Genomic DNA, 26,762 nt, shown 5'->3' with positions numbered 1-26,762 from the left:
GTGTGTGTATGCGATTGTTCGTTAGACATAGCCAATCTGGCGCTACATAGGCAAACACAGCCATTCGTAGGAACATTCCATGTGACGTACTCACACGGTCCACTCAGAGCAAAAACATTGCTCGAGCATCCGCACATTCACACGTGTTTCCTGTCCCCGGCTACATCAGCGAGCGACACTCTCTGTGTGGCAGCACAGGAAGGCAAAGCTTCATGTCAGCTTTTCCTATAGAGGAAAACCTCAACATAGGCTCCTATTGTTCACCCTGACATGTCGCCATTTCACCAGGTCTTTGTTTTTGTTATTTGCCTGGTGAAAAACAAAAGCTGTTTTAAGTAATGCCTTTAAAAAGTGGTACAGTACAAGTTAAGATCCTATAAACACAGCCTATCAAGCGAGTTCATACACTAACTCACAGTTATGTCTGGAATGTTTTGCATTATACCAGTGATAAAGGTAATGGATCTTATTCTCGTCTCTATAGAAATTACAACGTCTGTGCCGGTGATGGTGTCTACCAATGCCGCCAAGACCACAGTCACTATGACAGTGGGGAGTGCAGCGTGGATCACCACTGTCACTGTACCGCCCATCATGGCTGATACAGGTACCTGCTCAATAAACCCATCCACACACATTCCCCTCCATATTCTCTTTATTATACTATGAAGTAGTAACCTCATCCTACAGCCTTTGTGTACTCTCTGCCAGTCTCAGTAAATATTTATCCTAATAGATGGTATTTGGGATGCCTTGATAAATGATTGTCAGGTATATTAACTAATGCTGAACTAAAATATCGTGATAAATGGACAATGGCGTAAGATTAGCTCTGCGTTCATTTTCAAGTTCTGAACCACGTAATCTACCAAAAGCAAAAAAATCAGCTATTTTCAGCTTAGATTTGGTAGAGTAACGAAAAAGCTTTCTGTTGGATCAGTGTCAGTATTGCCCGTGTCCCACAGATGAGCCAGGTTTGGTGGAGAATTACCCCAGCCAAACAGAGATGGCCCTCATCTACCAATCAGCAGCCTGGATCCTGGCAGGTCTCCTCCTGGCCATCATCATCTTCCTCATTGTGGCACTACTCATCAACAAGAAAAAGAAGTGGGTGCAGATGTCCTGTTACAGTGCACCAAAGAAGGTGAGAAGTTATCTGTAAATCGCATGAATCCGCTCACTATTTTGATGTGAGGTTCTCGATGTTCCAGCGTGTGCTAGAAGTGCTTAAGCTGTCATGACTTCAGCGTTATTGTGGTTTCCTCTTGCCCTTCGCTTCCAACTGGAACGGAAAGGTTCATTATGAAAATCTACAGCTCTACAAAGAACATACAAATGCAAACTAACATAAATATAGTAAGCTTTCAGCAACTATTAGCTGTCAAGACCTGCCTTCAATGTAACAACAAGGGATTCTCGTCTTTTTCCTGCTCCTGTTTAGACGGTGATCCTAAAGAACATAAATAAGAACTCAGTGGTCTACATGGAGCCCTCCAAGGAGAACAAATTTCAGAATGTGAAGAACGACTGCGGTATCATCCATTGCTCTTCAGAAATGAGCTCCCCCTGTCTGGACAAGATGACCATACCCAGGGCTAAGCTGAGCATGGGCAACGACTGGACGCCGCGCTAAAACACCGCCCAAACCCTGCAGATCAGAGCTGTCCGGCACCTCCCACTCTCTCTTACTGCTGTATCCAAGGTGATTAGTACAAGGGTGCGCACACACACACACACACCTTGGGCGCTGCCTTCTTCCCACCCTTCTTTGTCTGTGTGAATCTGAGGATGCTCCACAAGAGACGAAGCAAGTGACTTCTGTTCATTTTATCATGTGTCCATATTCTTCTGTGTTTGGATCTTTGGGTGGAGTGAGACGCTGGGAGGTGGATGGACACATGGACATCTAAAGGACACAGCCACTCTGGGCGCTGCTTTAAAACAGAGAAGGAGGTAGCCAGGGAGGCTCCTCTGTCAGAATTAGACTTTGACTGTGAACATTGTAATATATTGTTGTCTCCTTTGGAACTGGAACTTTGAGGCAATAAGAGGAGCATTTAAAGCTTTAGGACAGGGTTGGGCTGTAGATTAAATGGGTGTAGATGATTATGCCTCCTGAGTTCAGCAGTGCTTCATGGATGTAATCATATTCATCGGCAGGGAGGATAAGGAACTGATAATCCAGGTGGATCATATTGGGTTCAGTAGCCAAATCATAACAAACCAACAGGCTTTACACAGACTCCCAGATCCAAACCCCTGCTTTAGAATGTGTGGTTTCCATCTTAGTTTTTGTATATTTCTACAGTATTTGTACTTGTTGTAGTGTTGTTCTTGGTTCACCTCACATTTTTATTATGGGTGTCTCCACGGGGCCAGAAACATTCTGAAAATGGCAGTCTAAACATTCCCCCCAATCAAGTTCAGGAAGAACACGCATCCCAAATCATAGCCTTGTTTCTGCCTTCGAATGACCCGAGCCATTCCATTCAGAAAACTCAATCAAACCGCAGTTCTACGAAATGAAATATGTGAATTCCCTCACTAATGCAGTAGCCAACAGTACTCGTCTTTCCACTCAGCCTCATCTGACCACGCCATTTCCAGAAGGAGTCAGTCATACTTCATCATCTGAAAAATCTGCAAATTGAAAAAAATTGCAGTTGGAGTGATGTTCATCCACAAAGATGCAATTTTATTGACTGCAGTGGAGACAAAATGGTGCCAGATGTTTCATCTGGACAAATGAGGACTGTTTCTGATACCTTGGCTCACTTCATAACTTCATTATCAGCCCTGTGTGTGGGTGTGTGTTTGTGTGGAGCTGCTGTTCCCACCGAATGTTAATGGTAGTTAGTAATGATTCATTTTAAAGCCTTAATTCTATAGCCTTAATGCATTTTCTTTGTTGATATTTTGTTTTCTTTTAACAAGTGCATTAGCCCATATCAAGGAATCTGAAAATAGTAATATACTCACCCAATGTTAAGACAGATAGATTGTGTTATACAGCATCGCTAATGGTTCAACTCTTCATATACAAGTGAGTTATGTGGAGATGTAAGGGGAGCTCGCTGATGACTGTACATAAGAGTTCACATTACAAAATCAGAGCGTGTTAAAGAGATGTAGCACTTTTCTTTGGAGCCAGTGTTTTTGAGAAAGCTCACTGCAGGATTCTTGGGGGGATAAAGGCCCTAATCGGGGATTTGATAGGCATATTAGGTTCATGGAGATGTTAAACCACTCAAGTGAACAAGCTGTTGCAGCTAGAGGCTCCACACCAATCTGATCAGCATTGGGAAGGACAGAATCTAAGAAGCATTACACAACAAACCGGGGTTTCATAAGAAAAGGTTTCGGATCACAGTTGTCCATCCATTGCCAACTTTTCAATACAAAGACCATTTTAATGCCAAAATTGGTTGAAGACCAATTTTAAAGTGTTTCAGTAACTCTATAGATTTGTGTCTGTTTGAATTATGACCATGTGCTTTAAAATGAAGAGGTGACTGTAAAGGCTTACGCAATTCTTTGTTCTTCTATGTGTAAAAAAGTAGTTTAAATTAGTAGGACAGAAGAGTACCTTATTTATTTTTTCACATAGCTTTATTTATTAATACTATAGTTTGATTTTTTTTTTTTTTTGAAAAATGAACTTTTGGTAGCCAAAGCTGCTGTACATTGTAGACTATTTACCATTTCTACCTGCTATATTCTATACAACCTTATTTATTTTACTGTTGCGAACCCTGTAAATATGTTTCCTAGACAATGAACTGTAACATTTACACTTATTTTGAAAAATAAATGTGTGAACCAAAGTGACCTGCACTGATGATACTTAAACTGGGCTGGAGGAACAATTCCCTGAAGTGACATCATCCAAGATGGTATCTGTTAGTGGTTTGTGCTTCACTCACTTTTGCAGGCTCATGCACATCTGGTCCTGGAGTTCTCCTCCAAATGGGAATTTGTCTTCCCCTAGTTGCTTTAAATCTGATCGCTTTCCCCTTGCTTTCCAAGGTTGTCCTCTTATCTCAGTAGCACTTGCAGATGTGTTTAGCAGAGGTACTGTACCTTGTTTCTGACAGAGGTCCTATGAGATTCAAGTACTAGCAAAGATCGAGTAGACCTCCCATCTATCCTGTGGGCTGGTAAAACACTACAAAACACAAAGACATGCAGGCCAGACCTGGGAACCTTGATAATCCTCAGTGTAGACTGGGCTGTTGTTTTGACTTGTCCATCAAAGCTTGCTCATAAACTTCAAGGTGAGGAAGCTTCTCCGGAAGATCAGTAAAGCAAACATTACAGTCAGTTTCCCAGGCCTTGAATGCATCAAATACTGCAACACAAAGCTTTCAGACTACCAAAAGCAGTGCTATTTATCTTGAGATACTTTCATAAGTCCTACAACATTCCCAACTTCTGTCCTAACTGAGCAATAACTGGATTCCTAAGTATTACTTACAGTAAGGACAAGCAATAGCTTCTGAGTGGATACTCAATACCTGCACTGTTAATCATCGAGTTTTACACAGAAACAAAATCACAGCTCCAAAAGTGCTTTATTTCTACTATCATTCCTGTTGCTAATTAGAAATGTGCTGCTTTCATGACACATTCTTCAGTAAAAAGCCCTCTGCACTTCAATTTCTGCTGCTGTTTAAGGCAAAAAAGTCCAGCAAACCTGTGTCCAGTGTCCAGTCTGAGAGAAAACCACAAAATACTGGAAGGTTTTGGGAAAGTTGTAGATTTGGGATCAAACAGCTGAGTTACCATTCAACATGGCAGAGAAAAAACAAAAAACAAACAAACAAACAAAAAAAACCAGTAATCATTTGTGTCTTTTGGGATTCCAAAGGGAAAACCTGTCAATCCTCAAGCAGATTCTGCGGGTCCCGAGATGAACAGTCTCTGGGAATCTACTGAGCCTCAAGCCAAGCGGGACATCTCCCAGGCCACTGGAACCGTTGGGTTTTCAGAGAAGGATCTTATAGTAGTCATCCCTGTAGCTGTACAAGACAAGCACACCCACCCTGCAAGAGGACAACATCTGTCAGTTAGAAGATTCAAAAGAATATTAAAGACATTATGGAGAACCAAATGGGACAAAATCAGGATAATGAAATTCTGCCAGCAGGTTTCATGAGAAAATAATTTTGGGGTTCATGTTCAATGTTCATTTAAGAGGTCAGTAAACTATCACAAATTCTACCTGCTCAGCAACAACATGTCCACCTTGTCATTATGAACATTTTATTGCGGTCATGTTAGCATTTAGCTCAAAGCACCAATGTGCATACATGCAGCCTCACAGACTTGTTGAGACAATGTTGGACATACACATCATAAACAAGTCTTGCTCAGAGTAGTTTTGGCTGAAATAAAAGCTCAGTGACTGCAACTGGAATAAGTGAAGTTTATGGTCTTGCTGCAGCCAAGTGACTGCATGAGCCCTTTACCCCACTCATCTGGCCTCAGTTGCCTGCCTGCCCTGTATTCCACAATAACAACTAAACAAACACATAAAAACACATGCTGAATGTATCCAGTGTTGCCTCTGTGACGCTCATTTATCAGAGCAGAGACTCGCCCCCCCCGCCCCCAAAATGGCAAATCAAACACACAGCAGGGACAGGAAATTAAAACCAAGTGCTCTGAAGAGGTAGACGGGAAGCCAGAAAGAGAAGCTTTGATTTTTCTTTTTTCTTACCATCTCATTCATGAAAGAGAAAATCTGCTGAATCCCTCACAGTTACTCTCTATGGGCATTCACAAGGGTCACAACACTGGGAGCTCAAATATTGAGGATTTAGCTTGGGTCTTGAAAAAACATTCTACCTGGGAAACACTGGGAATAAACCACGACCACAGTAATGAATGCTAACATTCACTAACACGCCGCTAACACGCCGCTTTGTGCTGCAATCTCAGTGTCAATCAACTTGGGTGTTAAGAGACAGACATCAGAAGACCAAAAAAGGTAATCCTTCTCCAGATTTCACCTCAGGAAACGGGATCAGCTGAGGATTTGATGTACTTCAAGGCAGTAGTTATCCGTCTAAGAGCTGCCTTTGAAGGACCGACTGTCACTGTTACACCTGCAGTGCGTGGGCTTTGGAGTGGCAGCCGCCCATTAAAGGAAGTCTGCCTTTTTTAAGTGGTCCTTAATGTATTCCACTGTTTGCCTCAGGTTTCATTTGAATAACAACAACACGTCGGTAGAATATGAAAACACGTGGGAGTGAGCAGAGAGGCGAGGCTCTGGGGTCGCTGGTTCATCTTCCACCAGAGCCCCTGCTGAGACAAGACGTCTGTAACTGTTTGTTTGGAAAATATCTATACAGTATCAAGTTCCTGCTGTTTCTTTACTTTTAAGGGAGAACAAGTTAAATTAAAAACATTCTGACACTAAACACAAGGATGTGCATGTTAAAATTGAGTTTTAAAAGAAGTTGCAAGGACGTCCTTTCTCTTTTATGCATCTTCTATTTACCGGGTCTTTCCGCATTCTTCTAAGCATTATTTATTTAATCACATAACTACTTTCATTCATTAATGGGGTTAGTGAATAGGGTGATTTACACATTGGATGACACTGGTTCTCCAGTTGCATCAAAAATGCTGCTGTACCACCACAACAAGGACCAAATAATCAAAATATTCAAAGTACTGGGCACTCTATATCATTAAAGACTGTAGTGGGTAAAATGTAAGTAATATAAATGACTGTACTGTTGGTTGGTCCATCATTTTGGACCTGACTGAAATATCCACCTGGATGGATTGACATGAATCCTAAATCCATTCCGTAATTCCAAATTACACATCAAACTAAGATAGTGAACATGGAAAACATTTTACGTAACAAACATAAGAACGTTAGCACTGATATATTCAGAATGTCTGCATGCTGAAGTATTTAGCTAATTTGCAAATGGTATTATGCTGACATGGTCAACATGGTAAACATTATGCTTGTTAAACATCGAAATGCTAACGTTGTCATTGAGAACATGTTAGCACACTGTGCCCAACTTTGAGCTTGCATGTGTAACTTATTCAGACTAATAATAATATAGCTAGCTAGGCCACGTAGGATCTGAATAGATGACCTTAACAACACAAGGAACTCAACAGAGAAATGTGCAAATGCAATCAACATACTTCTTTACGATTCTGAAATGGTGGATCTCATCGCAGATGGACTTTAGGTAACGCTGCTTCGGGAGGCGAGACAGCAGAGTCTTCACGCTGCTGTTGAACTGGTCTTCACTATCAAACTAGAAATAAAGAGAAAAAGCAGAAGTTTAGGCAAAAAGAAAAAAAAAGGTGACAAAGTGTTGAACGCAAGATGGAGACAAAGCTCATGGACATCAGACAAAGCCTGGTACAGACTAATTTTACTGTCGCATATTGTGGAGACTGTTCAACACAGTGTCATTTTCTTCACGTTTGTTAACAGAAATGTAGACAGCATTTCAGAAGAATAAACAGGGTTTTTCATCTACGGCCTATATATATATATGTATATTTTTACATGTCAAGTGTAGCCGGGCAGTGAAGGTACAAAGCAACACTGGGTTTATATAGCTCTTTGGTTCCTTGTGTGACTTGGGGTAATTTGCCATACTTAAAACAGGCCTTTCCTGCACGCCGGGCTGTATACACTGTGTATTGTCGTGCTTTTTACATACTAAATGTGCTTTCTGTGACACATGTGCTGCAAGGGAGCGACTATATAGGTGGCCCATTCATTTATGGAGTGGAGGCCTTGCTTATATAACAGTGGTGTTAAGAGCATTTTTCAGCCTTCTTCGTGTTTCTTCGCACAATATAATTAAAGTCTGTTTTTAAACCTGGGCTCTAAGGAACCAGGGTTTTTTTTTTATGCATGCAGCCGTGGTCAGGCGTTTGGAATGTGAATATTAACACCTTTCAAGTATGCGTTTTGTTAACTACAGTATGTGTCTGTCCCATTTGTTGAGTGCAAGCTGTACTGTTTGGCAGATCACCCTGGCTGTAGAAAAAAGGCAGGGGTGTTTCCTCACTCCATTCCTCATCAGACAGGACTGTAAGGAAGGAGACGGGATCCCCCTCTTCCTGTCTCGGTTCTTGACCTCTACTGGATGTTTTTTCCACTTTCCCCTTGCCCCCCACCCTTCTCTGGGATGTAGCCTTTTATTAACTTTTCCAGTAGTCTTGATGAAGCTAGTATGGAACTTACCTCCAGGGACAGGAAGTTGATCAGTGTTTCCTTCTGCAGGTCCACCTGTGGGATACAAAACAAGCAGGGTTACACAATAACACAATGCAGCCTTATCTCACAGCTCAACAAATGTACCGAACACAGCAGAGTACAGGTTTTGATTGGAAGTGGCCACTTGTACTACAAAATACTGTATTCATCTGTATAACTAGCTAAAAATATCAAGAGCTGCACCCGCTGCCCGATGTTGTGTAATTCTTTCAACACAAGATAATCCAGTCCGCTCTAACATCAGTAAATTACTCATAATTCCACTTTCACAATACTTCTGCCAGGCCTGAGCACCACATGTCCCTTTTACAGGAAGGGGTTCATGGGTTTATCATTGTAAAACAAGCACTGTTGTGTTCCAGTCTGACTGACAAGCACGCATACAGCAACGAAAAAAGTACAGGCCAACTGTTTACCAGAATCAAGGTGATTACGCCTGTTATGTTTCAATAACTTGTGTGTGTGCGGTTGCATCGCTGATGAAATCCAGACCCCAACAGGGATGACAAATGTATTTGGAACATACAGCAACATGGTAAATAAGACATGCAAGGCTGATTTACTTTGAGAATATCTGGCCATAAATCTACATCCCAACCACAAATAAACTCAAATATGGCAGCCATTTACATCCCTCCAAATGACACGCTTGCTGCCTTCTGTTTAGTGTTCATTGTTCTGTAGCGACTGGAACAAATTCACAGCCATCTTACCTCCAGCAGGGGATTTTAGCACAGGGCAAATAACTATAAAAAGGCTGCTCCCAGTGATGTTTGCTGTTTTAGCTATCAAAAGAGCTTTTCCCACTCTGTGATTTCACACATGAATTCAAAAGATAAGGTGGGAGAGGAAAAAAGGGGAGCTCGGATTGGGAGGGATAAAGGGGTAAACAAACAAATGACTTACTGCCAGAATCTCAATGTCATTGCTCTTGTTTTGCAAATTGCTACCGAGATTCTGTAATCTGGTTTGGATCTGAAAGAGAGTTAGAAAGAAAGCAAGAAGAAAGACAAAATAGTAACTGTTTGCACGATCACAATGAACCAGCAGGATAAAAGTCTACTTGACATGCAATCATTTTATAAGTAAACCACTGTTACTTACAGTTACAGTTGCCATATTTCAATGTTTAAGACTGAGAATCTTTACTACTGGTGTAGTTCAAGGAGACAAAGTGGAGCTCATGGGTATGACACTGTTCAGCTTTAGCATGAATGAGTGAACATGGTTTGCTTAGGAAGGCATGGCCTTATCATGACCCAAGTCACAATTATCTGCAAATATTCAGTCCAATGTCCATGTTTTTCTCCAAAACACAGCTGCAAACTGCACAGCTGTCCTTTTGTGAAAAGTGAAGGTATGGGCATACAACCTCCACTCACTCTCTCTTGTGTGTGTGTGTGTGTGTGTGTGTGTTTGTGTGCAAGCGTATACATGCACACGTATGTGCATCACAAACCTGAGTCTCATATCGGCGTCTGGCACTGGAAGAAACTTTTTCCGGGCTGATGACGTTCACATTCATGTTCATGTTGCCGCTGCACCCATGCTGTTCTGAAGAGCCTGGAGAGAAAAGAAAGATCAATTCCATATTTTATCCAATTATAAGTCGTGTCACATTTCCAATATCCAACAATTAATCAGACCACAATCTCATATTTACACATTCCAATGGGATGTTTTATTTGGTTTAAATAAAGCAGAGCCGTTGGCTACCTGTGTGTATGCAGAGGCAGATATGAGGCATTTCATGCAGAGGCAGCATGAAATGTAACACTTAGTCTTTCTTCATTATCTTCTCTTTTGGTTAAATAGCAGAATTGGAAATGCGACACTAAGAGAAGCCATACGTTGATCAGAACATTCTGTTCGACTACTTCAAAAGTTTACTTACTTACTACTTCAGAACTTAGTTTGAGTCAAAGCACAGCTGTATGAAAACAGAGGTATGACTGTTTCATGCTGCACTCAATCTGCCAAGTTACAAATATACAGTTAAAAACTGCATAGAGGCTGACTGTAAAGGGGGTAGTCAGACCGGACTGAACACAGTACCTGAGGTGTTGAGCAGGGATCCTTTAGGGTTCTGAAGAGACATGCTTTCGGGGATTTCTCTGCAGGGGCACAAAGACAGCATTATATAAGAACAACCCGCTTAGAACATTCAACATTCAGACATCAGGCACAATTTCTTTACCTGGTGTTTCTTTCCTCAAAGAATTTGGTCCGACATTTCTGAATGATGTGGTCCACCAAGTCAAACTCGGGAATCCGCTTCTCAGACTGTCTGTCCTTCTCAAAGGATTTGACCTGCAAACGGAAAATGACTCTAACATGCGCTGCTTTATACAACATTTCCATAACTCCCTCTTATCAGAGTGTATGCAAATTAAAACTCGGGTGTCAATGGTTTTCTAGAAAGGACTGGATAATACTGCAAAATACTTCAATGCACTGTAAGGCTGGTTTACCTTCACGTGGTTTCCCTCCTTGTCAGAGACCAGGGCCATGCAGCTGATGCCAGCTAGCCTGCAGTGCTCCAACAACGTCTCCTGAGACTGAACACACACGATGACAGAGGCTGAATTACTCACACACACACACAATGTGAGCTGTGATTTAAGGGTGCAATTCAGCTTAACAAGGTGTCCATTAAAAAATGATTGACTATATCCAAGAACTAAAATCAATTTAGCGCTGGATATCCTGTCATGTTGGTCTGATGATGATGTTTCCGGGTTGTCAGTGATGGGGCCTGGGGATGCTGGCCAGACGGCCTGTGTGGGTTTAGTTCAGAGGGAGGTGTTTACTGAGGTCAGCTCAGGGTTGAATCCATACAAGTACTGTGTGAGCGTTTTCCTCCATTAATTATGACATAAATTATGAGTTGTGTGTGATAACATGAGAGGAATTGCATAAATAAAGCCTCAAAACTGCAAATTTCACAATGAGGCTGATGCGGTTCCTGAAAAAGAAAGGCGAGGGCACTCAGTTAATACCATAAGGTTGGCAACCTTTAAAAATGAGAGATAATTCAAAGTCAACACTGCACTCACAGTCTCAGAAATTCTTCTATGGCAGCGGTCAGTCAGTAAGTTAGCTAAGTTTTGTTTGGAACAAGAAGAGTGTACACTGAGTCAATAATCACAACCAAGAACAATGTGAATTCAGGTAATGCAGTCAACCCAGACAGCGGGCATGTATGTATTTGTTTGTGTCCGCCCAGCTTATCCGCAGCAACTTCACACAGAGTTTCATCTTACTGCTGAGCTCCACAAGCTAACAGAACAAACCCTTCTCTCTCTCTCTGTGTGTGTGTGTGTCACTCCACCTCGTCCTCATAAAAGCATTACAAAATTCTCATTGACAGAACAAATTAAATCAAAGGTAAGCCACTGCCTAGAGGCCAGTGGGCAGCTTTGGGCCATATGCCTAAGCTGACCGCATGTGGAAAGTGTTTGCCATATTTGGCTAATAAAACCTAAAAGAGTAAAACCATCTCCTGAGGATAAATTAAAGCTGCAGATTCAGCCCGTTAGGAAGCCAGCATGTGAAAGGTGTTAACAAAAAGTCTAGCGAGGGGGAGTGATGGGTGAGTATCTCCAAATAAGGTGTTCTCACCAATTTGCCACTGGTCAAGGCATCGCCTGCATACATAATCAACATATACGTACACAAACACTGTTGACAATTTGGACTATGTGCTGCTTGTTTGCAACCAAGCCCAAACTTTCCTAATTGCGTCTAAAGACTCAGGGAAAATGAAGTTGGCCAATCACTTATGTCCTGCGCCAGTACAAAAGACAATGAAGACCGTTAAGGCAAACACTTATCCACTGCACAAGTGGAAAGTTCAAACAATAGGTTATAAAGAGTAAAAGGGGAAAACAGGAGGAGTATTTAAATGTGAGCAAAGCAATGTGCCAGGGAGGGCGTTTTACACAAACCCACAAACACAAGGCTGAGATCAGTTTGTCACATAAACATGAAGAATGTGACAGAGTCACGGCATCAAGAGTTTTGGACCAGAGGATAAATAACTCTGCTTTGAAGGGACCGATCTCAGTTTGGGCGCTTTCCAATCACACTGAAGAGTTTCCTTAACAAGAGCTCAGTTAAAAAGAAACTTTACTGGAAGCTTGTCTAACACATGACCAAGTCAATTATTGCAGAAATGTCTCCGTGACACATTGTGCCAATATGGCCTGTAAGTCTCTTTCAGACGTGACCACAAAGTTCAGTTCATTCTCCGGGATTTTTACTATTTCTGATGCTGTCACGATAAGTTTGCTGCTTACAGATGAGGGGAATTTTCCTCAAGAACGGAAGTCAGGTGTTGCCCTCTGTAGGAGGAATGAAGGTACCACAGAACAAAGGGGAGGCTCAGAAAATCGCCTCAAATTGACTAATTTCCAGGGTCTATTCAGGGATCTACAAAGTCAGAAATGTGGTTGAGTTTAGATGTGTCACAAACATGATGGCTCAGTTACATAATTTACACAAAGTCACGTAAACTGTATAAATATAAACTCCATGAACTCCTTCTTCTTCAACCTCAACACGTACAATGCAGCTATATGCTAGTCCTGTCTGCACATTTCTTTCTTTTGAAGGTCTGCAAGCAATAGTAAAAGGGTGACTAACTGATAAATTTAGCTCAGTGACATCTGATGTTTTCAATTATTCTCTCTACACCCCAAACGCATCACCAATATTTGGTCAAACCAAAAATTCAATTCCAAGACAAGTGCTTTTCCAGCTGCCTGATCACAATTGAAGACATTTCACTCAACCAACTACAAGGTAGCACAACACAGTTTTCAAGCACTAGAAGCACCATAGTGCAATATTTTCTGTGCTCGCACTCACGTTTCACAGTGTTTGACCTTCAGGTGGCAGTAATGTGCCAAGACATGAAGTAATGCACCAGCAGAGGCAGTATTACTGCTAGCCAACAATCAGCGACACAGGTTTCAAAATGTACAAACAACTGGCTTTGCAAATGCTGTTTGAGGAAAGAAATGCATTCAACAACTCCCCAACAAGTCCCCAAGGATACACATAAACTGTTTTGTTCAATAACACAGAATGTAAACATAGATTTGTTTGTTCACAAGAAAACTCCACAGAAAAACTTTGAATTAAAAATTGGCTTGGTATCACGCAGGCTCCTAACCTGTGAGACATCGTAGGCGATGTCTGTGGAAATGCCAGCGCTCCACAGCTTCTGGACAACATTAATGGCTCTTGTCATTGAAGAATGCCCAATTGGGACCACCAGCACATCGCAGGAACTCACTGACGGCTAATAAATGGGGGGGAAAAAGGACAGAGAAGTTGTTTAATAGCGACAGATGCTGTGAACTGTAGTGAAAAAACCTGCTTCAGTGCTCTTCTCTATCTTCAGTCCTAAGCACAGTTTTCTGGGCACATCATGTCACAGTCTGAATCTAAAATATAGAAAATGATGTGCCTCCAAAAATAACTCCATGGCGTCAAGAGTCACAGTGATGATAGTTATTAACGTGTTTCTAAAAGTGCCTGTGTGGCAGCCGCCTGCTGTAATAAGGCATCATTAAATATGTAGCTCTGTCTACTGCTCCTTCATTACAATAATTAGGAATGTCAGATCCCAGTGCACGTGTGTGTGTGTGTGTCTGTCTCTCTCTCACTGGCTCCTCCATATTTGCAATAGCAGCAAAGACTTTGTCAAGGGCCACACTGGCTCCCACTGCAGAGGGCACCGGCACTGTGGAAGCTCCCCGTCGAAATTGCAGGATCTAGCAGCACAGAGAGGACCACCATATGAAGATACCACATGGATAGCATCATATGGATTCTATGAAATGCAGATGTCTATATCTGAGATGGGAAAAATATGGTTCCCATACGTGCATAAATGGAATAAAAACATTTGGCCCAGTTTTCATTTTACAGTAATAGCTGCAGATTTTTGTCAAGACCTGACCACGTGGAATGTGGAGGCCACGGAAGTAAAACCTACCAAATGGTCATATCGTCCTCCAGCGGCCACAATCTCAGGTACAGTTCTCTTGCGTCTCCTAACGAAAGCCACAAACTGGAAGATGACCCCAGAGTGATGTTGCACCTTGTATACTAAGCCTAACTTCACCACCACCTGTAGAGATGACACCTATATGTAAAAAGGCAGAGAAAACATACACAGTGCCTCTTCATTTAACATTCATTTACCCGGAAACCTAAATCACCTGCAGTTTAACTCCCAGTCTACGCAGCAGCATTGTGACCTCCTCGAGGTCCTTGAGGCCTTGCTTGGCCAGCTGAGTGACGGCAGTCTTCTGTTTGGTGAGTGATGTCAGCAGTGGCACCAGGTCCTGCAGATCCCCCTTCAAATCTATGTACTTGTACAGCGTCTGCAACTGGACGCAACAGAGGAGGGATCTCAGTGTTTATGAGTGAGAAGAAGTTGGCTGCTGCAGGACTGATTATTTTTACAGAAGGTTTGTGCACCCAGAGGAACACTTACACTGTTGGTTGACAGTGAAAAGTTGCAGAACTTTGCCTCAACCTCACGTTTGGTCAACTTTTCATTCTGGAGAAAATACAGAAAGTCAGCACTGCAATATTTGGGAAGAACACTATTCTAAACACGCATGCAGCACATCAGCAGCAGACACGTGAAGGGGAGAACATCTGTAATGCATGTGTGACCCACACTGACCATGGCGTCACACAGTATGTTGGAGGCCTGGCTCAGTTTGTCCTCAGGGACTCCGCTGTGGAGCAGGATGGCCTTCAACAAGCTGGTGTGGTTCAGGTAAATGTTATAGTTCCTTTCCTGTAGTCACAAAACACAAGCGAACACATCTTTAGCCCTCTCAGCTGCAATTACAGTCAAAAGCAAGAGCACTACTGTACAATGAGTGCCTCTCTGAATAATGACTGTTGTGTCCGGCTGCCCTCTCATTCTGTCTGACTCACATATTCTTAAAAGCTTTCACACAAAGAGCAGGGCGTTGGACAGGATCAGAAACAGGATCTATGAGGGATGAACGAGAGGCGAGACCCTCGGTTGACTGGGTTCATGAAACACGCAAGGAGGACTGCGACACGAGACTGACGAGGCACTGGGATATGTGGACAGGAAACAGATTGTACTGGTAGGCAGGGAAGGAAGTGGAGAGAGCTGCACATAAGAGATTTACTATATAAATAATAAACCCAGTGTAAATCTGTCAGGCTTACACATACTTTGGTATGTTAGAAATGTGAGTGGGAAGCACAGAGAGGAAAAAACAACAACAGGACAGGCTGCGATGATTGCATCTGTAGGAAAATAAATGATGATGCATTGAAGAAGTGCTTGGTCTGAGTGTGAAGTAAGGCGAGGGAGTGCAGCACAAACTGTCAGCTCACTGTATCATTTAAAATACAGGCAGTTCATGTGTATGACCTGAAGTCCGGGGAATTCCTGGACTATTTCAGAGATGGTGTAAATGGTCTCGGCATCAGGAAGCAGGGTGTTGGTAACAGGTGTGATGATGTCGAAGGCACACTCCAGAAGCTCCCTCGGGTGTGACCGATCCAGTTTTTTGGGGCGGAAAACGCGTTCAATGCTATACCTTGAGAAAAATGAAGGAAAACACAGAGACACTTGTGCTTATTTTCAACATGAATGTTTCCATGCAAACTCAAAGGCAGCAGGTCTACTGGATGAGCAAAATGAGCAGAACAGCAATGATTTGACTATTATTGTTATTATCTAACAAAAATACAATCAAGGATTATTTATGCTGCATGTGAAAAAGTCAGTGTGATTTATGAGTTACCCATAGGCTGGTAACATATACACCAATGTTTTTGTTTCTATTGTCTTAGCAGAGAAAAATCATTATTAAATCATCATATATCATGATTACCTTACTATTATCCTTAAAATAGATTCTTGGCATAAAAATGTGTTAAATCATTAAATTTTACCTCTTCAGATGTGTTACATTATTCCGAGCGACGAATCTTGCAAACGCCATCTAAAGTAAAAAGGGAGTGGAGACATTGGGTGCACTTGTGTAATGACAGTGAAATCAGTGAATACCAGGCTGTAATCAATCACAGTGTGGAAACAACCATTTAGTCCTCAGGGTTTCCCGAGGTAGCGGGATCTAAAGAGCACTGCTGATTGCGGCCTCACACTACGTGTGTGTTTGCATATGCTGATGCAAATATATGTATAATTAGTACTGGTGTGCGGACGTGCGTGCCTACACGTTTGTTCTGCGTGCTCACTCACACGAAGGTCATAGGGCAGAGTAACCAGCATTCCACTGTGGTCCATGAAGCAGGTCGGCTCGCTGCCATCAAACAGCTTCTTTCTTCTGGGGAGGAGCAGCGGTGTCTGGAGACGCACCGCACCTGAAAACAACCGTCATGCATTACTGCAACATCTGCAGAAATAATGTAACCCTAACCCTAAAAGAACTGATGCATGTGCGCAGATACAAACTGAGCATAAACAAATAAGTACAGCTGGACACCATCAGCAGTGTGCATAAAAATAACACTAGCACGTGCACAGAATCTGCACTGCCCAACAGTACACTTATTGTTTAGCTGCCACTCACTGGAGCAGATGTTGGGGTTCCCTAAAAAGAGACCTTAGCAGGTCAGGAGTCAAAGTGGTAGAAGCAGAGGTAAAGAAAGGCTTGTGCTCACACACACTCGACAGGCATTGCATACTCACCGTGCTTTTTGAAGATCCTGGTGATTGTTTCATGCACATACTGCTGCAATTTTGCACTGCTGAAGTTGAAGCTGCCCTGGAGGGAGACCAAACAAACAGCCTCTGTTAGGGATCAGGAGACACTGATTAAGCACTAACAGGTCTTCTGCAGGTTGGCTATACAGACCAGATGACTTAAGCAGCACGAAGGAGCTGGTGCAGCCATTCGTGTGTCTGCAGCGACATCTTCAGGTACAGAGGGGAACAACGTTTTACTATGATTTTGCCTTTACATTGCCCTCACATCCAACATACACTATGTAGGAAAAAGTATTGGGACATCTGACTACTACACCAACAGGGACTTTAATGACATTGCATTCTAAATAGATGGACAGCTGTGCAGCTGTAACAGCTTTAATTCTTTTGGGAAGGCTTTAAATTAATTCCCCAAATTTTCAAATGTTACACACATGACCTCCTTTTCAATTTTGTGTCAAACATGTCTGCCATACCTTGTGCAGGTCCATGTCATAGGCATAATCCATCACTGGAGAGGTCGTCTGAGCAAACAGCTGGCCCACCATGGTGCGGTAGGCCTTGCCATTGATATTGGCCATGGTGTGCTGCAGCACCTCATGCAGCTCTGACTCCTCCATCTGTGGCGGAGGCAGCAGCTCGCTCTTCAGCAGTTCCTGGGCGGTGGGCCGCAGGGCAGGGTCGTGGTTCAGTAGCCACTCTATCACTCTCCTCTGAAAGATACAAATGTGAGACACAGAGAGCCTTTCAGTTGTTAAGGAAACAAACAGGAAAAAAAATGCAATCAAATGCTGTACTCACTTGTGATCCTTGCTCATGCGCGGTGAAGTCCTCAGGGAAGATGATGGGCTCCTGCAGTGTGAGAAGAGAGTAACAAGTGACAAGACAGTTTCAGAGGCCCACGCTGTCCAAATTACAAGGACTGTTCCAAGTCCTGAACATGGACTACATACATACCTCACGTAGCTGGCTCAGGACAGAGATGCGCTCTGCCCCCGTGGTCATGGGCCGGTGGGACATCTCAAACAGGATGATGCCCAGGCTAAACAGGTCTACTTTCTGAGATGTAAAAGAATGGATGAATACCACAAACTCAAAAACTAAAAATCTTGATTATATTTAGAATCTTACTTGATTATAGGTGGCTTTAGTGTTTCCTTGAACCTCTGGACTGACATAGAGGGCAGTACCAACCATGCCTGTCATGTTACCTGTGGAATATGTCATCAAAGCCACACAAAGTGTCAGGGAAGAATATTCATATCAGACAAAACACAGAGTTACACCACGTCTATTAAACTCTTTGTACCTGTTGGATCTGGTTTGGAAATCACTGCTGAGCCACTCTCCTCCACTTCAAATTTACCTGCAGCCTGAGAGAGGCAAAAAGTATTTCCATAAGTTTGTAACATTTTCATCAGTGGAGTTTTACTTCCATACAAAGCTACAAGTTCCACAAAGCAGCATGTCAGCAGGGGGAGGCACTTCATTACATACCACATTAGCAGGATGGTCTGTAGCTAAACCAAAGTCTCCAATCTTCACATGGTCCTGTGAGTCAAGGAATATGTTGACAGGCTTCAGGTCTCTATGAATCATACCCTAAAAGAGAGGAGGATGGATGAAGAGATCTGGTCAGACACTGATAAATGAAAACATGTCTTCCTTCACATTAACAGTTAGATTAACTGTACTGCTATTGAAGTATGAAAGTAAAGTAAAGTAAAGTGACATATTTTGTCATTGGAGGGAACTCACTCCAACGAAATTTGTTCTCTGCATTTAACCCACCCAAGTGACGTGCACACACACACAGCAAACCCGGGGCAGTGGGCGACCGCGTGCAGCGCCCGGGGAGCAGTAGGGGTTAGGTACCTTGCTCAAGGGTACCTCAGCCATGGACACCGGGACGGGGAATCGAACCAGCGATCCACCAGTTACGGGTCCGACACCCTAACCGCTGATCCACGACTGCCCCAAGAAACACTCCCCGTCGGGGAATCGAACCCCAGTCTTCCGCGTGACAGGCGGAGATACTGTCCACTATACTAACGAGGAGATCGACATGTTTAAACCTGGATCCTCGTTATGGGACACTGCCCTGGCAAACAGGCTTATCAGCTTTAGAGAAGGGTGGAAACTCAAACACAAATGCACACAGATAGACACCTGCTGATGGATGTATGCAAGGCCATCTAGTATTTCCCTGAAGAGTCTCCAGAGCCGGTTTTGGTCCTGGTGCAGGCCGTGATCTATTGTGTCCCTTAAAGTGCTCTTCTCACAGTATTCCATCTGTCCGGAAGAGATAACACGCATTAGATGCAAGGTAGAGAAACCTCTAATGGTAACAACGGACCATGGCAGTGAAGCTTACTTGTATGTACAGGTAATGGGCTGTGAGAGGAACTTGTTCCAAGTCTGAGCTCTCTGTTGTGTTGTTCACCGGCCTTTTGCTTGGCTCAACCTGCAAAGGGTAACACCATCAGTTTGCCGTTGCACTTGTGACACTGACAAACAAGTGAACAATTAATGAAGTGTAAATATTCAAACCAGTGACATCTCGTCCATGCTTTCATCGCCATTGTCAAAGACGATGTCACTTCTCGAGTCGCTGTCTGATGGTCTAAAAGTGTAAAATGACAAAAAGCAACAGTGATGTATCGAGTGTTTGTGTAGGAGGAAGTCTTGAAGGACTTACTGCTACTTACAGAACAAAAAAAAAAAAACACTTACAAAAAAGAGGCACCAAAAACATCCTCCTCTTCGTCATCATCATCATCGTCATCATCACTTGACTGATGTCCCCGACATTTGGCGCTGGAGGATCTCTCTATGGAGGTGGACCACTCCACAGAGCTCGACAGAGCCGGTGGCGGCGCAATGTCCTCCACGTTGTCAGGAAGGCCCAGCTCGTTGAGGCACAGTGGAAGCTTTTTGCACTGAGGAGATTTGTCAGCAGTGGTCTGAGGCTCAGAGCTGTCGGTGTTGCTAAGCACGCCCACCGAGGGAGTCTCATGCCGTTCGATCCAGGCGTTGTAGTAGCGAACAATGTTCTCATGGTTGAGGCGTGAGAGCAGTGTCACCTCGCCTTTGATCCGTCTGAACTGCTTACTGGCTGGGTTGACCTGGATGCGCTTTACGGCATAGTAGCAGCCATCGAGATTATTCTGAACCTGGGGATGCAACAGAGGGAAAGTGGAAAACACCAATTGGAACACTAAGAGATCACAACCAGCTTCTCTCCCAATAAAGCCAGAGCCTACCTTGATGACAGCACCAAAGGCTCCCTTTCCAAGGAGCTGGAGTTCCTCAAACTCACTGAAGTAGCGAGAAAACTGCCTCTGCACCCCGGAGATGAATGGAGCACTGAGGAGGTGGCTCTGTGGGATGACTGATGGCACCAAGTCCACGGCGAGATCTAACAGATCAAGATAATACATTGTTTTTGGACTTTGTTGTCAGAGCTGAAATGTCTAACTCGGTGCTTTCAGAAAAACAAAACAGAAACAACTGTGCAATGTAATGTAACACAGTAAATTAATCCTGCAACAAATAATAGGGCCGAGACAAATTAACAATTTTAAAAAGAATCGATAGTTTTGAAAACTGATTGGTTGTTTACAACATTTACCAAAAAAATGCCAAACTTTTCAAATGTCAGTGCTGCTTGGCAATTGAATATATTAATTTGCTCAGTGTGATGCACTTTTCACTATTTTCTGACATTTATAGACTAAATGATTGACTGAAAAACAGACAGATTAATCAATAAGGAAAAGAATCATTAGTTGCACCAGTAATAAATATTACCACACTAACTTGTTTGTTCGTTGTCTCAGTTTAATGATATTTAGTTAGTACTTAGTGTGTTTGTTGTATTGAATTTTCAAAGGCCTTTCTAATATTTGTCCACCTCTTTTACATGCTGTATGTATAAATCACCTTCTGGGCTGGCATCCTGGGACTGCGGCAGGTTTTTAGGTGATGGAGGCTTGATGAAGGAGTGGTCCAAAAGCTGCTGGGCTGTCCAGCGGTCAGCATCATTCAGGCACAAACATCTATGACAAAGACACATACAGTATAATAGGCAGTGTGGTAATGTGTGCAGTCCATGAGCTGGAACAATCTGGTATCCTGTTCCAATCCACACTGTGCTGGACAACTGCTGACAACATAAAGTCAACATATCAAAAACAAGAAATATCTATTACATTGAAGTCTATGGATAAAACAATTTACCGTACCACCAACCATTTTCCAAGGCATAGTCCTCACAAGCATTTTAGAGTTTTCCTCCAGGCAATCATTGGTTTTTATATAGTATTTCAGTAATTGTAACTGTCAAAATAAAGCTACAATGATTAATCAGCCAATTAAAAATACATTATATAGACAAAAGTATAGGGGTACCTGACTATTACACCATAAGGGACATGATGAATTCTAAATAACTAGACATTTTTGCAGCTACAACAGCCTCAACTCTTCTGGAAAGCCTTCCCTCAAGAGTTTGGAGTTTCTGTGGGAATTAATGCCCATTCATGCAGCAGAGCATTTGTGAGGTCAGACACTGATGTTGGACCAAAATGTCTGACTCACAATCTCCATTCCAGTTCAGTCCCAAAGGTGTCTGATGGGGCTGAGGTCAGGGCTCTGTGTGGTCCAAACAAGTTCTTCCACACCAAACTCATCCAACCATGTCTTTATGGACTTTGCTTTGCACACTGGGGCACAGTCACGTTGGAATAGAAAAGGACCTTCCCCAAACTGTTGCCACAAAGTTGCATTGTGTTGGACAAAGCACAGCATTGTCCAAAATGTCTTGGTATGCTGAAGCATTAATTATTTCCCTTCGCTGGAAGTAAGGCGCCGAGCCCAACCCCTGAAAACCAGTCCCATAAAGATGTGTCTGGATACTTTTGTCTCTGTAAAGTAATCATTTGAAGGTTAACTGGCAACTAATTCAGTGGTTTGTTAATGGGGAGAAATGCTAAACGTGCTGCCAACATGGCTCCAAGTTCATGGTTCAAGTCCAGGGGTATATATGTAAATTATATACCCCTGGAGAAGTGAATATTTTTAGGCTTTGAGAAAATAAATGGCAGAAATATTGATAATCAAAATAACTTAATTTTAGCCCTGCTAATTTTAATGGAGATTGTCATGATAATTATGTTGAGACTTTTAAAATTAATATGTATGCACATTTGCAATCACATAATGATAATTTTGACCATCATGAAAGCAGCAAAATGTCCGTGTCTAGTGCGATAAATGGAAGTGGTTGTCAGAAAGACAAAGCAAACAAAACTGCGGTCAGCTTTGGAAAATGGTCAGTGGTAATATACAGTATACAGCACATGATTTACAGTACATGGGCTCATATACTTCTTGAAGAGGCTGGTCAGGTATCCATCCATACATACTTGTGGAGGAAATCCTGGAAGTCAGCAGGCAGGCTGTCTGGCACTGTAACTGGATATTCCTTCACCTCCTTGCCTTGACTCAGAGCCAGCAGCATCAGCCCCAAGTTCCACATGTCCCCTTTTTTGCCCGTTTTTGTTGGCATTGCTGTGTCCTCAGAGAAACGCACATGGGCTTGCTCAAAAATATCTTCTTTGCAGATATCAGAGAATCTCTTTGATAGACTGTAATCAGTCAAACGAACGTTGCCCTCAGAATCCACCAGCACGCTTGAGGCCCCCAGCTGTTTGTGGACCACAGAGTTGGAATGAAGGTAGTCGAGAGCATCCAGCAGCTGGGCTGTGTAATGACACAGTTTGTCCAGAGGGACCGGGCCATTGGTGTTTAGGCTTTGGTTCAAGTTGGTTCCAGCCACATGCTCCACCAGCAAGTTAACCACGAGGCAGTCCTCCTTCTCAGTGGTGCTCATTGCCGTGTAGCGCACCAAGTTTGGGTGGTCAAGCCTCAGGAGGGAGTTGAACTCATTTTCTGCCCCGTGGATCTAGACAGGAATTCAGTTTTAAGCAAGTATATTGCATATGGCTCTCAGAAGTATTTTTCAGATTTTCCTGTTGTTAAAAATCAGAGATAATATCTACTATCTAAGATAACATCTACCTCCTCCTGTACTTGCCTGCTTTTTGCAAATCTCTATCCTTCCTTTCTCCTGGGTGGTGAAGAACTTGCCCATCTTCCTGTTCCATCGCAGTGACCACTCGTAGATCACAGCAAAGTCTCCCGAGTTCGCCACAAATCCATAATAAACGTTCCGGCCGAGCCTCTCGCTTACACCTGTCGGAATCACAAACACAAAAACAAAAGTAAGGTATGAACAGGCTTACTTGGCCGCATTAAGTGACTTTTCACTGGACCCGCTGCATCGTTTCAGGACAGTTCTCACCTAATCTTTTCCCACTGTGCACGACAAGTTCACCGTAAAAGTTGCTGTTGAAGTGAAGAACCTCTTGCGAGCGCTGGTTGTCCTCATTAACTGTGTCACGTCTGGGAAAGCAAATACCGCTTTAAGTATAGGTAAGCGAGCAAGCTTTTTACTTTGTCTTTGTAAATGCTGGTTTGCTGTGTACCTGTGGCGTGTATTCGATGTAGTCCGACGGCGATTACCGACTGCTTTCTTGGCCTCTGTCATTTCAAAAGGAGCTCTACCTGGGCTGGGTGGGCTCTTCCCTAACAGGGTGGAGCTAGCAGAGACTGACTGCTCCACATTCTCAAGTCTCTCCTATGAATATAACACCACACAAAAGGTCAATTACACCATATTTGTTCCTATGATCTTTCTGCAGGTGATACAATAATAAACTGTGGTGTTCTTATGGAGATCAGAGGAAGCACAGAAACCTGTTTGGCGATCTCCTTCCTTCTCTTTTCCTCCCGTTTCTCCTCCTCTCTTCTTTGGATTTCAGCCATGATCTCTTTTTCCTACAAGAAAGGAAAAAAATACCACAACATCCTGTTCAGCTGGAGCTTCTGTCAGGTCCTGTGGTTTGGTTATTTAAGGAAATACCAACATTGTACATAGTTTGGCTTAACACAAGTATTTACAGGTCAGGGAAGTAAAAAGAAATCCCTTTTCCATCATTCCCAAAAACAGGTCTAACACAGATGTTAGGCCAAGAAGAGAAATTATTGTAGAGTGTGAAGAGAAGTATGTTATTCCTCATTTTGTGTGTAAGTTAGTTTAAGTATTGTATCTATCATTTGTGAATTAGTTAGTGTCAGTGATTTCATTTTAATTACACAGAAGAGATAAGATAATCATTATACCTCTCACATTTGTGAGTGGGTCATACAAATCATTTAGAAATAACATAAGCACCAAACTAAACAACTCAGATCCTCCTCACCATCTCCTCCTCCTGCTTGCGTTGCTGGTCCATCCTCCGCTTCTCCTCCTGGGCTCGTTTCTCCTGCTGCCTGCGCTGGTTCTTCAGCATCTCCTCATGGAAGGAGCGTGGCGGAGGCTTGTTGTGCTCGCTCAGGAAGCCCTGGATGTGGTCTGCTAGCTCGAAAATCATCACCTAGGTGGGCAGGCAGGTAGGTTAGAAGTAGGCTGTGTATAAAGTACCTGAAAAGGTACCTGAAGTACCTGTTTTCATGTATGTGCATCCTCACCTCTCCACATCGCACTGCTGCCAGCTTGGTGAGCTCACTCTGAAGGTTCTGGAGGTTTTCGTTGGACAGACCTTTGGCATTCTTCAGCTCCAGCTCGGGAGGCCTGTTTGAGACTCAAGTTAACGTGATCACTTGTAAACACTGAAATGACTTTCACAGCTGCACATGGGATCTTCGCACTGATTGCGCAGAGACTACCGTCAGGCAAGAGGGTCAGCTGGGTTGGTATGTTAAAGGCAACAGCCAGCATCGACATATTGTGAATTTGTTTTGAATCATATAGCTTTGTGTTGATAAAATCTAAATGAACTGTTTTAAGGCTATATATAGATTACAATAATAGTGGGAAAAAAATGAAAAGCTCTTTTAATAACTTTGATTTCCACCTTAAGTGATATGAGACACACCGTGCTTGGCGGGCCTTGGAAGGAACAGGAAATATGGAAATGTATTCTGGTAACAGACTGTGAGGGGGACCACTATTGTCCAGGAGCCTTTACTACTTCATCAAAGAGAAGGTGAACAGCATTATGAATCTTTACACATTCAGCTTCTGGTACTTGACAGCTGCTGATACATTTTGGTCAGTACCAAAAAAGCATTCAGGTTCAATACTCACCTGTTTTAGACACTCTAGACTAGTCTGTTATGTTTATGCTTTCCTTTATCTGCTTTATCTCGTGCGGGGTTTTATGACGTTGCCAGTAACTAAGCGAGGCTGAATTCAAAGATAAGATCACACTTTCTGTGAAGAGAAATCTGTTTCACATACAAGAGAGAAAAACAGGCTCCAGGGCAAAGCGGAACTCATTCCTGGGTTGAAACATGTGAGTGTGAAACTATTTAGAGACATAAGAAATAAACTCGACAAGGCTACAAACATCAGCGGTGTCATTTTAACGCATAAGAGCTGCTCTTTCTTTTATCTTCTTTGAAACATTGAAATAAGTACAGCAAAGGTACTTTTAACATCCAAGTAAATAAAACAATTAAGAGTCATAGAAAAAAGACAAGAATACAATACAATATAACTAAAAATCTTACAGTGTCACAAAGTTATAATCCCATATTCAGACAAAATATCTCACTTTTTTTATAGGATTTTTTTGGTTTTCTGAACTTTTACAGATGCAAGTTAGTGGATAAGTGTGCATATCCATCCAGGGGCATTTCATCTTCTTAGCCAAAAATATTCTGAATGGTTTGCAAAAAATTGAAGTTTGAAAAGAGAAAGCAATTGAATAAGTGTGGCATGGAGTGAAATACCTGCTCATTGTGTGCACGGACACCTTGCGGTGCAGTAATAATAAAGGGCACGGTGAACACACGGCAAAGGTCAGGGGTCAGTACTCACACGTCTGGGTATGTGGGTGGACATTTGACCTGCAAGTCCACTGTCACGTAGCATTCCTCACCGTTGTTCAGCCCGTTGGGCCGCAGGCAGAGGTACACCTCTGGAGGCCTTTTAACCTGTAAATACAGACACCTCTTTGGTGGGGATCATCACTTTATTAACACACTACGGGCAGTAGCAGTTAACTTTTGCTCTACACCCGCAGGAAGTGCATCCTGCTAACAGCTCTAGCTAACGTTACCTTCCACGGATCGTTGTTCCGCAGATCCTGGAAATCATCTCCAAAGATAGAAGCGAGGGCTTCTAGTTCATTTTCCTGCTGGACCGTGAGTTCGTCTGTCCCGTCTGTTAGAGTATGCTGACTGCTCATTCTTCTGCCTAACTACATGGCAGTCCTCCTGTCCTGACACACTCACAGCCGTCAGACAAGGAGGAAGAGGCTCAGCACGTTGCTCCGCCGCTGCTCTTGCCGCCGTCCTAAGCTCCTTTGTCACTTTCTACACTAAACTTTGGCGAGAAAACACGTCAATGCCACAAACTATTCGTTAATAGCTAACTTATCACAAGGGTTACCACAACAATGCTGCAACTGGCGCATGGCTGTGGCGAGATGCGTCGCAGATGTCACGTCATCACGTTGCGTTTTCAAAAATGGCCCCTTGAGGGCAGCAATCACCTTTAACCGATGCTGGGAAAGGTATTGGCTGGTAAGTGTGAGAATCACTCAGTTGTGGAAGATTTAGTATCTTGTTTAACTGAGAGTAGGAGTATTGCAATGTATAAATTCTGCAGTGAATGTAGTCTGAAAA

General features: G+C 42.9%; 2 protein-coding genes across 3 annotated transcripts in view; one reads left to right on the top strand and one right to left on the bottom strand.

Moving 5' to 3' along the window:
- Positions 1-3,824, top strand: part of crim1 (cysteine rich transmembrane BMP regulator 1 (chordin-like)) — a 31,785-nt gene extending 27,961 nt beyond the window's left edge. For both annotated transcript variants that reach the window (XM_046413375.1, XM_046413376.1), the window contains exons 13-15: positions 485-607; positions 966-1,144; positions 1,442-3,824. In XM_046413375.1, coding sequence (XP_046269331.1) covers positions 485-607; positions 966-1,144; positions 1,442-1,633 — 494 coding nt within the window. In that variant the 3' untranslated portion in view covers positions 1,634-3,824. The remainder of the gene's footprint in view (positions 1-484; positions 608-965; positions 1,145-1,441) is intronic.
- A 728-nt stretch (positions 3,825-4,552) lies between these two features.
- eif2ak4 (eukaryotic translation initiation factor 2 alpha kinase 4) lies at positions 4,553-26,602 on the bottom strand. Its single transcript, XM_046413374.1, has 39 exons — positions 26,195-26,602; positions 25,954-26,069; positions 24,600-24,702; positions 24,332-24,505; positions 23,826-23,906; positions 23,555-23,706; positions 23,371-23,471; positions 23,104-23,261; positions 22,433-22,971; positions 20,949-21,064; positions 20,270-20,424; positions 19,740-20,179; positions 19,557-19,629; positions 19,381-19,470; positions 19,176-19,298; positions 18,504-18,608; positions 18,316-18,379; positions 18,138-18,217; positions 17,964-18,065; positions 17,808-17,858; positions 17,483-17,719; positions 16,989-17,064; positions 16,539-16,660; positions 16,229-16,278; positions 15,702-15,870; positions 14,970-15,086; positions 14,775-14,840; positions 14,497-14,667; positions 14,271-14,405; positions 13,939-14,046; positions 13,443-13,571; positions 10,738-10,824; positions 10,464-10,576; positions 10,322-10,380; positions 9,726-9,829; positions 9,173-9,241; positions 8,234-8,278; positions 7,174-7,289; positions 4,553-5,042 (listed from the first exon to the last, which is right to left on the bottom strand). Exons 1-39 carry the CDS (start codon positions 26,321-26,323, stop codon positions 4,985-4,987), a joined length of 4,983 nt encoding a protein of 1,660 aa, XP_046269330.1. The 5' UTR covers positions 26,324-26,602; the 3' UTR covers positions 4,553-4,984.
- Between the last annotated feature and the right edge of the window lie 160 nt (positions 26,603-26,762).

This window comes from Scatophagus argus, chromosome 15, assembly GCF_020382885.2.
Source record: "Scatophagus argus isolate fScaArg1 chromosome 15, fScaArg1.pri, whole genome shotgun sequence".
In the NCBI taxonomy this organism is placed as follows: Eukaryota; Metazoa; Chordata; class Actinopteri; family Scatophagidae; genus Scatophagus; species Scatophagus argus.
The sequence above is the reverse complement of the archived record's forward strand: the minus strand, read 5'-3'. Positions and strand labels throughout refer to the sequence as shown.